The sequence below is a fragment of the Stenella coeruleoalba genome (genome assembly GCF_951394435.1).
Source record: "Stenella coeruleoalba genome assembly, chromosome: 1".
Lineage (NCBI taxonomy): Eukaryota > Metazoa > Chordata > Mammalia > Artiodactyla > Delphinidae > Stenella > Stenella coeruleoalba.
In genome coordinates, this window is record NC_137169.1 from 110,409,350 (window position 1) to 110,420,216 (window position 10,867).

The 10,867-nt window shown below is 56.8% G+C and overlaps 2 protein-coding genes across 2 annotated transcripts; both read right to left on the reverse strand.

Annotated features, from left to right (window-relative positions):
* Positions 1-1,085: 1,085 nt before the first annotated feature.
* Positions 1,086-3,561, reverse strand: LOC307192087 (protein S100-A4). Its single transcript, XM_079932607.1, has 3 exons — positions 3,525-3,561; positions 2,431-2,586; positions 1,086-1,358 (listed from the first exon to the last, which is right to left on the reverse strand). The coding sequence occupies exons 2-3, from the start codon at positions 2,569-2,571 to the stop codon at positions 1,194-1,196; spliced, it is 306 nt and encodes a 101-aa protein (XP_079788733.1). The 5' UTR covers positions 2,572-2,586; positions 3,525-3,561; the 3' UTR covers positions 1,086-1,193.
* A 1,800-nt stretch (positions 3,562-5,361) lies between these two features.
* On the reverse strand, positions 5,362-6,262 carry S100A3 (S100 calcium binding protein A3; the record flags this gene model as incomplete). The annotated part of the gene is made up of 2 exons (XM_079914937.1): positions 5,362-5,644; positions 6,125-6,262. 2 exons carry the CDS (start codon positions 6,260-6,262, stop codon positions 5,480-5,482), a joined length of 303 nt encoding a protein of 100 aa, XP_079771063.1. The 3' UTR covers positions 5,362-5,479.
* Positions 6,263-10,867: the final 4,605 nt, after the last annotated feature.

Consider the following 10,867-nt stretch of genomic DNA (forward strand, 5'->3'; position numbering starts at 1 on the left):
CCTGGATCAAAATTCTACCCAAGTCTCTATAGTCACACTCTGAGGGAACATCTGAGTCACCTACCCCACTCCTCTGAAACTTGAGACAAAAACACAATGTGATGAGAAGGAAAGGGGAAAGCTAGAAAAGTCAAGGGAACAAGACATTCCCTGCCTCTGGACCTGCCCTCTACTCACCTCTTCCTTGAAGATCCCTGTACCACCCAGGCATGACCTGGAAACTAACCACAATCCCACTCACTGCAGGCTAGAACTGTTGGCTTCAACCTAAGGAGAACTAATACCATGCCTGATATTTTCTGGGGGGAAAAAAAATCTCAACTTCATTTATCGGATTCCTATGCCTGGAATTTTGTCTCCAAAACTATGGTCACCTCCCACCACCTCCCTCCCTCCCACCCCAGCCACTATCCTTCCCTCATCCCTCCCAAGATCCTTTGTCCTCCTCTGTTGGAGCATGACTGCTAACTGGTAATGAATCCCATCCTAGGGCCCCTGGGACAGAGATGGGAGTTAGGGAAGGATGATATTCTCATACTGTGGTTTCTCTTCCTCCACATCACCTCCCTGATCTGACTGTGGAATGGTAGGATTCATCCATCCCTGGGCTTTGAAGCCAGGGCACTGGAAGGGGTGGCAGGCAGTACCTGGGCCGTAAATGTCAGGACTGAGCCTTCCTCCCCATCCCACTCTGGCCTCACTACTTCCTCCCCATGACTCAGCCCTTCCCCCACCACCCCCAGGGCACCCACACTCCATTCTGGACCCCAACCAGGAGCAGATGTGATCTTCGATCCCATCCCAGCCTCACTCAGAGGTCCTGCCAGAGGCAATGTTGGGGAGGTGGGATGGTTGAGTGCCCTGGCTAAGATCCTACCGTTCCAAGCCTCTGGGGGTCCCTTTCCCTGCCTTCCGCTCCATCCACAGTCAACTCTGTCCCCCACACATGTGCACAGTCACCCACATCCATCTCCCACCTTCTCTGGTCTGCTCTCCACTTGCCACAAAACCACAGCTCAACTCCCAGCGCCCCCAGAGTCTCTCAGACCATCAGCCTCATAGCTTTCAAGAATCTTTATTGAACTTGTTTAGTATCGTGCTCACATCTGGAGGAGCCAGTGTGAGGCGCTGTGCCCACCGCCAACAGGGAAGACCCCAGCTGGCAGGCCCCACCCCGCACATCTGAGGAGACTTCATTTCTTCCGGGGTTGCTTATCGGGGCAGCCTTCGAAGAACTCGTTGCACATCATGGCGATGCAGGACAGGAAGACGCAGTACTCCTGGAAGTCCACCTCGTTGTCCTTGTTGCTGTCTAGGTTGCTCATCAGCTTCTGGAATGCAGCTTCATCTGTCTTTTTCTGCAGGAAGAAGAGGCTGCAGGTAGAAACTAGAAGTCGGGGCCGGGCAGGGCGGGTGTGGGAGTGGCCAGAGCTAGGACTAGACCAGGTTTGCACCTCCAGATGGGAGCCCAAGAAGGCTTAGCCACTCCTTGGGGGGCCCAGCTTTGGACCTCTAGCCCTGGGGGCTAGGCTAGGGCTGGAGGAAGGCCATCCCTCAGACAAAGAAGTCTTGAGTACCTGGGTACAACTGGATAAAGGGGACCACAGCATCTTCTGCCAAGGTCATTTTAAGAATCCAGTTAGACAATGGTCATGAAAGCAATGTATAAACTACACAAAGGTTGATATGGATGGCATCTGTGATCGCTCAGGGGGAGTCTGTAGGTGTATGAGGGTCTCCATAACTGTGTCTTCACATCCACAAGCCAAATAGAAACTCAAAAATGGTTTGGGGTTGGGGGGATAAATTAGGAGTATGGGATTAACAGATACACACTACTATATATAAAATAGATAAGCAACAAGGATTCACTGTATAACATAGGGAACTATGTTCAATATATTGTAATAACCTATAATGGAAAAGAATCTGAAAAAAAATATATGTGTATATATAACTGAATCACTTTGCTGTACACCTGAAACTAACACAACATTGTAAATTAACTATACTTCAATTTTAAAAAAAAAAAAGAAGACACACAATTTTCATACAATCGTAAAAAAAAAAATTGTTCATTGCCGTAGTGATGGCAAGCGTCGGAACGCCCTGGCTCACGGATCTCGGCTTTATACACTGACTACCTTGGGAAGTTACGTAGCCTCTCTGAGCTTCAGTTTACCTCCAGTTAAGTTGTGCAAACACCTGGCAGAGTCTGACACGTAGCCTACCGGCTTGTTCTCAGCCATCTTTCTGCAGAGAGCCAGGAAGTGAGCAGTGGGTACTCACTGTGCTTCCACCCCAGGCAATCAGAGCAAGCTCTCTGCCCCAACTTGCCCGTCTCAGCAAGATGGCTGATCGACAGCTATAGACGCCAGCTGTAGCTAATGCTTCGCAGAAAACAGGTGCCTCCCAGGCTGTACCACTCACCCCCAAGAAGCTGGGCAGCTCCCGGGTCAACAGCTCCTTCAGCTCAGACTTGTTGAGCTTGAACTTGTCACCCTCCTTGCCTGAGTACTTGTGGAAGGTGGACACCATCACATCGAGGGCCTTCTCCAGGGGGCACGCCATGCTGGCAGTCAGGATCTGGGGGCAGGGTCACAGAGACACCCTAATTTTCCCCACCCCACCCCCGGCTATGTATTCAGAATGCCCACCCCAATCCCATCCCTCAGGGAGCACTTAGTGCTCCCACCATAGAGGCAGCCCAAAAAGTGGGGCTCGGCTCCTGGCGGATGGGTGTGCACAATGGGAAATCCGTGCTTGGGGCAGCGAACCCCTGCAGGGCCCGGGGCACAGGCTCTGCGTTTTGGACAGCCAGCTCCACAAGAGCGCTTTCTTCACTCCTCACGCGGTCCATTCACTCCCACACTCAGTCTACAGCAGCCCCACCCCAGCCCATTCTTCTCCCTCCAAGCGTTGGGCTGGGTCGTTGGGCTGGGCGAGGCTGCTGGCAGCCTGCCCAGGGCCCTGTAGCGGAAAAAACCAGTGGCCTAGCGCCTAGCGTGGGGAGGCGCAGGGTGAGGTGGCAGGGGCACAGATGCAGGAGGGATGGGGACGCCACCCTCCCTTGGGTCAGGCTGCTGCGTGCAGGGCAGAGCCTCCTAGGACACAACCAGACAAAAGCCCGCCATCGCCCTCTGCCTTCACTGTGCTTCCTACACCCCGTGAGTGTGCACGCACAGGCTAGGGCAACCCAGCAAACACAAGCCAACATGCATACCCCCCAGTCACACGCACCCCAAAACATGCTACAGCAACAACGCGTGCAAGCCCCAGCACCGCAGGACGGCTCCGATAGCTCCCCTCAGCCACCTGCACACTTTTTGTTTTTTCTCTCTTGCATGCACACACACGTGCACGTGCACACACACACATCCCTCCCCAGAGCCTCCACATTGGAATCTCACATCTGGACCCACTTAGCACATCTGGCCCCCACCAGCCCCCCCTTCTCCTGCCCCAGCCTCGGCCTGACACCCCTTGCACACCACTTGCGTGCCAGCCATGCGACCGCAACTCACCAGGCCAAGAGAGAAGTGCCGAAGAGAGAGGGTTGGAGAGAGGGGGAGAGTGGGGGAAGCCCTGCAGTCTGACCTATTTATACCCCTGGCCAGGCCCTGCCCATGTCGGGGGATGGAGAAGAGCGGGAGACAGCCCTCCTATCCTGGGCCGATGTGGTAACGGCTACGGGTCCCTCCACCAGCCAGCCTGGAAACCCAGCTTCCTGCTGTGGGCACGCACACATGGACAATGGGAGGGCCCCAGTGGGCACAGGCAGGGGCCTCAGTGGGTGGGTGTGCGCAGCTCAGATTGAGTTTTAGGGAGCTGGGGGAAGGGCAGGCTGTGCCTGGGGCATGAGGGACAGGGAGGGAGTGTTCCCACTAGGCAGCCGGCATAAAGCAAAGGGGATTAAGGGGTGGGGGGTGACAGGTGGGAGGTGGTCCTGGAATGGGGTTGCCCTGGAACGCAGGGAGGGGACCCCAGGTTCAGTGCTGGGCACAGCTCACACTGCCCTTCTCCCCTCCCAAGGGGGCTTTCTACCATGCTGAGTGAGGCCCAGGACAGGAGCTGGGGGGTCTGGGAGGGGGAACAGGCTAACACCCAAAGGAGGCGTCGGGACCCCCACAGACACATCTGTGGAGAAAGGACCTGGATGACGGAGTGATGGAATGGGAAGGGGGCATCAGGCCTCGGGTCTCAGGGATTGACTGACGGGACCATGAGCACATGGGAAAGAGGAGGGTGTCAGGAGGGGGATTTAGAGTTAGGATGGGCATCAGGAATGAAGAGGGCAGGTTGCGGTGGAAAGTTAGAGGTGATACAGCACAGAATGGGGGAGGCAGGGGTCAGGGGAACCTCTCAGGGCAGGGTATGAACTCAGGGATTGAGAGAGGTTCAGGAGAGGGGATGTGAAGCCCCTCAGGTGGCTGTGGCTTCAGGGAGGGGGTCGGCCTGCAGGTCTCCCCTTCCCCCTCCAATGTAGGGCACCCCCTACATCAGGGAGAAACACCCTAGCTGGACCTCAGACACCCTAATCCTATTAGTACTGCACTCTGGGCTCCCACAGCCCCAGGCAGGGAACAGACCCACCCCCTCCACTACGGCCCTCCCCTCCCCTCAGAACATCCTGTCCAGTGGACTGAGTTCCGTACCCTCTCACCCTCCTAGACAGCCCAAGGGAGCTTCTTTTTTTAAAAAACGATATTTATTTACTTATTTATTTATTTAGGCTGCGCCGGGTCTTAGTTGCGGCACGCGGGATCTAGCTCCCTGACCAGGGATCAAACCTAAGGCCCCTGCATTGGGGGTGCAGAGTCTTAAACACTGGACCACCAGGGAAGTCCCCAAGGGAGCTTCTCCTTCAGAGACACCCCAGAGAGAGAGAGAGAGAGAGAGAGAGAGAGAGACCCCCACACACACCAGCCTCCCATGGACATTGTTCCCGTGTTGACCCCACCCCCTCCTGCAGGACGTTAAGACCATTTCATTTCCGCGAGGTCTGAAAGTGCCCTTAGCCTCCTGTCCTCCAGTGGAAAAGGCCAGAGGGGAGTGAAGCCTCAGCGGGACTCTGTTCCCAGGCCCGGGCTGTCCTCTCAGAAGAACCAAACCGAGCCAAGGGATGCCAGTTCTTTATTAGGAGCAAAATAGGCCCTTTCCCACCGTGGTCTCCTTCCCTCACACACTCTGCTGGGCCTTGACAGCCTTCGTCCATCATGGGCCACAGTGGGCAGTCAGCGGCTGGCTGTTCTACAGGTCACTGGCTGTGGTCCCGGGGAAGGTCCTCTCACGTCTCCTAGACTCATGGGTAAAAGGGGTTAACATACCAGGGGCAAACCTGGGAGATTCTAGAGGGAGGGGACAAAGGAGGGGGGAGGGGGAGGGGGGAGAGCTGACATGCCCAGGATGACCTCAGGGCAGAGATGGAGCAGGTCCGGAGCAGACCCAGACCCCTACCCTCCGATGGCAGCCCCGCCCGTTACTGGGAGCAGTGGGGGCCCAGGGCGCAGTTCTTGAAGTACTCACGGCAGCAGGCGCAGAGGCAAGCAAGCAGGCACGTGTACTCCACAAAGTTCACCTCGCGATCCTTGCTGGTGTCCAGGACACTCATGAACTTATTGTGGTCACACTCCTGAAGCTCTGTCTGTGCAGGGCGGGGATGGCAGGGTGAGGAGTGCAGAACAGCCTGGTGCGCACATCCCGCTTCCCTCCCTCCCCTCCTGTGGGGTCCCAGCCATCCCAACCCACACCCCTCTGGGGGCCAACCTCAGCCTCCCTGTTCTGACCATTCACCGGTGTCAATCTCCCTCCCAAATCCTCTCTCTCAGATCATTTACAGAGCACCTACTACTTGCTACTGAGTGCCAACCCTGTGTCAGGGGTTCTTCACAGAGCCCTCGCTCAGTCCTCCCAACAGCCAGGCCAGGCAGCCCTTGACATGTTCATCCTCCCACTTTGCGGATGAGGAAACTGAGATTCCTGCTGTGCCCGTCTCCCTCCCAGCATCCCCTCCCCACAGTCTAGCTTCCACCCCCTTGCTGTCCAATGCTCAGAGCTCGTCTCCAGGTGTCTCTTTGCGGAATCCGAGCAGTGCTTCCCATGGGGACTCACCCCAGGTGCTCACCGGGGTCCAGGTGGGCAGCTCCTTCTCTAGCAGTTCCTTGAGCTCTGCCTGGCAGAGTTTTACTTGTCTCCAACAGGGCCCTGAATATTCCTGGAAGGTGCACACAATAGCAGCCACGGCCTGTTCCAGAGGCGCCATCGTTACTGTCACAGAAGAACAAGGGTGTGACTCACGGCAGAGGCCGAGTCAGACCCCCTGCTCAACTTTGCCCTCCATGCGTCCCAGGGAATGCACCCAGACCTGACTTAACCCCCTGCAGCCTTCCCACCCCACAAGCTCCCCCTCCTCTGAGCAGCCCTCCCTGACTACACCAGCCCCTCCTCATTTATTTCCCGACTGCCCCCCTATTTCTGGACAGAGGCCTCATTTGCCCAACCTCACTGCAAACTCCTCAGGGAGAGGTGCCCACCCTTTACCTGCACCCCGCACACTGGGGGTCCCTGAGGACTCCCTGATTCTCTCCAGCTTTTCTCATCTGACGCCCAGTCCAGCTCTGTAGCACCCTCTGAGACACAGCCCCCTGGCCCTAGAAGCCTCATCACCCTCAGGACCCCAGAGCTCCTGCACAAGGGAGCACCCTTGCCCCATGCTCCCGGCCTCAGGCCCTTGGCGAAGCTGGACCTTCTCAGGGAGAGTCAGGTCTCAGAAGAACCTCCACCGCCTCACCACGACCCCATCACCATCCCTCCTGCGCTGAACTCAGGGAAGTTGCAACCAAAGGAAAATCTGCCGCGACGCTCTATGCCTCTGACTAGCTGTGCAGCGGAAGACGAGCCATTTACCCTGTCTGGGTCTTAGGTGCCTTATCTGTAAAATAGGGTTACTCCCCCCTCACAGGCCTAGTCAGGGACCTGAACCAGTTGGTCTCTGGAGACAGCGAGCTCAGGTATGTACCAATCTGTAATCTGCTCTCCCTGAGGCCATCCCCCTGACCTCTGGGGCTCTTGAGACCGAAGGCTCTGCAGAGGGGTACCCCATTCTGTTAGAGGGGAAGCGCTTCCCAGAATTGCTCACTCACCCCCATTCCACGGGCCCCTCCCACCGCCCTTCTGGGAGATGCCTCCAGCCTGGAAAAATCCTAAGGCAGCCAGGAAGGCATGTGTTGTTTCCATGTGAGCCCAGTGACTCACTCCTGGTGCCCCCAGGGGACAGGAGTCCTGCAGCACGAGGCAGCCTGGGCCAAGGCCCTCTCCCTAATGATTTACTCTCTGCCAGGCCCCGTAGATGGTCAGGGTTGAGAGGGAAGAAGAATGGGGTTAAGTGCTGCCTGGGGTCTAACGCTTTGTGACAGCCCAGGATTGGAGTAGGGTTCCGGGTTCCCAGGAGAGGAAAGGGCCGTGATCGCAAGGAATAGGGAACCTCAGAGGGGCCGAGCTGCCCTTCTGGGCTCCTGCCAGCCTGCCTGGCGCCACCACTGTTGCTTTGTCAGAAGCTCGGTGCCTGGAGACTGGAGGGAATCCTCTCTTCCCCACAGCCCTGGCCCATCTCAACCCGTTGGCAGGAAGGGAAGGTGTGGGCGAAGGGGGAGCTGACTGAGGGCAACAGCAGCATTCTAAGCCCATTGCCCCGACCCCTCCGCCAGACCTCAGCTCTGCACACCCCCTAAACCCAGGTTCCCCAGCAGCCCCTCCCTGTACAAGGGAACCCCTGAACCCATCGTATCTGACTTCCTTCACCTCATCAGTCCCTGCTGTGGTCATCCCTCTGCCCCCAAAAGCCCAGACCCTGGGCCAGGAGACAGACCTGGAGCTGCCGGACACCTAGGACAGGACCCAAGCAGCCGGCACGCACCACAGGTGTTGGCGTTTCAGCTGGAGGAGCCCACAGACAGGGCACCCCTACGTGTAGCCTCCCGAGGAAGGAAGGGAGCAATTATGGGGGGCCCACGTAGGTCAAGCTGAGGATGCCCCCAGGGGCTCCCCTGCCTCCTTCCCTGGCAACCCATATTACAGAGCCCACCCGCCCACCTTGCCATGCACCCATCAAAGGCCCCGTCTGGGCTGCAGACACCACCACCGCGTCATTTTCCCTCTGCCCGCCCCCAGAGCTGGGATCCGGGCACAGCCTCCTACCCATCTCCTTCCAGCCTGGTTAGAGAAGACAGGTCATTCATCACAGCCATCCCCTATGTCTTCACCCTGAAAAGGCACCCCAGAAGAAGACAAAGTGGGGACACACTTTCGCCTCACCCCCGGAGAATCCCTCTGCCAGAGGGGATCTTGGCGTGCCCCTGGCTAAGCCCCCTCATTTACGGTGAGAGCTCTGAGCCTGCGAGACACCCTCGCTGACTGATCTCCAGATCGATGGTCCTTGGATGCTTTGGGCAGAGAACTGCTTGCTTCCCTGGGAAGGTCACCCGTAGGATGTCTTTGAGGCCCGGGAGGAAGGTGTGCTCCTCCTAGGGGTGCTTCCAGAAGTCTCGGCTGTGTTCTCCTGGTGCCCCTCCTCCGCCCCTAGTTCAGACTCACACCAGGGTGGCCTGGAGCTTGAGCTCCTAAGGCCTGTTTCCTGTCCTCCGTGGCTCCATTCAGCACCAAGGCCAAGTTCCCTGCACTCCCGTGGGGTGGGGGTAGATTTCCTCTGGTTTTTGGCTTAAGCGTGTAGCCCTTTGGGGTCTCAGCGTTATGTGGGGTGTCCCCCTTGCCTCCCCTCCTCAAGCGAGCCCCTCCTCACTCCACACTCTGTCAAAGCCAAAGGTCGCTTTGGCTCAGTTTGGCGGATGCCCTCAGGGCATGAGGGGCCCCAGGGCCCCACTCACTTGGAGTCGCTTTCGCTAAGATTTTGATCCCATTCCTTAATGCCTTGTGAGCTCGTCAACGCTTTGAAAAAGATGTTTTTATTCTATCCAGCACTTTTTGTTTTCTTTTTAGCCGGAGCTGGCACAGACCACCATGTTGCCAGAAACAGAAATCTCTTCGTATCACTTCTCCCGCCCTCATCCCTGGGCCTGAGAGACCCCTCCCCACTTCACAGAAAGGGAACCCAGGACCAGAAGAGTGTGGGAAGGGGAAGAGGAGTCAACCCCCAGGCCTCTGAAGAAGCCCTAATACTTGTGGGGCAGCCAGAGAGCTCATGACACCTTGGACTCTTCCCAGGCCCCCTGCCCCCGAACCTCAACTGTGCCATCACCTCCCCGAAGACTCAGCCCCTGTGGGTGACGGGGGCGAACAGTGGGGGGGGGGGTGCAGGGAAGGGAGGGCTGTGATTAACCCTGTTTTCTAGGCAAGGAATTATGGGGAGTAGGGGACAGAAGCAGAGGCCAGAGTGGACCAGCAATTCATTCAGTTCTAGGTCTTGTTCCCACCTGTGACATCCCATCTCTGCCAACAGCCACCTCCCTTAAGCAGGTCACTTCACCTCTCTGGGCCTCATTTTCCTCACCTGCCAATGACCAAGGAGAATAATGATCATCAGTTCATAGGATTGCCGTGAGGCTTAAAGGGCTTTCTATGTACAAAGCTCATAGATAAATAGTGCCGGCACATGGTAAGGGCATAAATGTTAACTGAGAGGTAGGTAACTTGCCCAAGTCACACAACTAATTTGTGGCAGGGTGAGAGCCATTCATTTTTCATGTGAAGATTTAGAGGCGCCTGTCCTAAGCATTGGAGGTACAGCCATAAACAAAACAGACAAAAGCCAAGCTCTGTAGAGAGGACCATCTAATGCACACAACAGACGGTAACAAGTAAATAAATGTATGATAGGTCAGCGACATAAATGCTAGGAAGAACAATAAAGCAGGGCTAAGGGGGAAAAATGGTGGTGGGGCCTGGGGTACTTTATATGCATGGTCAGGGAAGGGCTGGGCAGCCTGTTCCCAGCCTGAATCCTTATCCCCCAGCCTTTCCTGTTTCGAAGCCTGGCCACGCCCCTCTGGGATGCCTCACTTTTGTTTGTCACTGGGAGAGGGTCCGACTGAGGTGGGGAGCAGGGAAGCAGGAGCTCCCCCAGGGAGGCAACAGCTGAGGGGCGGATGGGTGGACGGAGAGGTCTGAGTGCAGGCGCTTTGGGGCTGGAGGACCGTCGTGGGAAGAACCCTTACTGGACCCTCACTCCAAGATCCACCACCCTCTTGCCTCCACCCCGAGCATGTCCTTTACCTTGTTTGGGCCTTAATTTTTTGCCTCCAAAATGGGTTTGGAAGATTCCTACCCTGAGACTCCGATGTGAAAGTGCTTTGTATCACTTGCTGGTCCTGTGGACAGTGTCAGGGCAGAGGTCTCGGAGTCTAACTCAACAGCCACACGCTAAGTCCCCTCGATGGGGGCAGCAGGGAGAGAACCAAGCCTCCTCCCCCGCCTAACCCCCAGGTCATTTTGTCCAGCCTTCTGCATCCCCACAGGCTAGAGGCAGAGCTGCAGCCTTTCTTATCTTGCTTTCCCAAGTTGTTCTTACAGGGATTGGAATCTTCCTGCCCTGCTGGGAGTTCTTCGCCAGCATCTACCCTGAATCCCCCCAATGCACACGACACTAGCCGCCCCTCCGAGGCCCAGACAGGGAGCATCCTCTTCCTTTCCCACCCTCTGCTGTCCACACTGTCCACTTGATTCTCTACCTGGGAGTGGAGCTCAACACCCTTGGCCTCTCACTCGTGCTGCTCCACTGCAGATGGAGAGCTGACTACAGAGAAGTGTGCCCCAAGTGGAAGGTAAGGGTCTCTCCCCAACAGGAGCAGCATGAGGGAGGGAGGGTGGGAGCAGATGCTCTCTGACCCGGCAGGACTGTCCCTCTCTCTCCCGT

Bases quoted from the DNA above. Each gene is read 5' to 3' on its own strand.
- LOC307192087 (XM_079932607.1), bottom strand. From the start codon at position 2,571: ATGGCGTGCCCCCTGGAGAAGGCCCTCGATGTGATGGTGTCCACCTTC. The intron at 1,359-2,430 runs GTGAGTGGTACA...TTCTTCCTGCAG, and splicing joins AGCTGCCCAGCTTCTTGGGG to AAAAAGACAGATGAAGCTGC.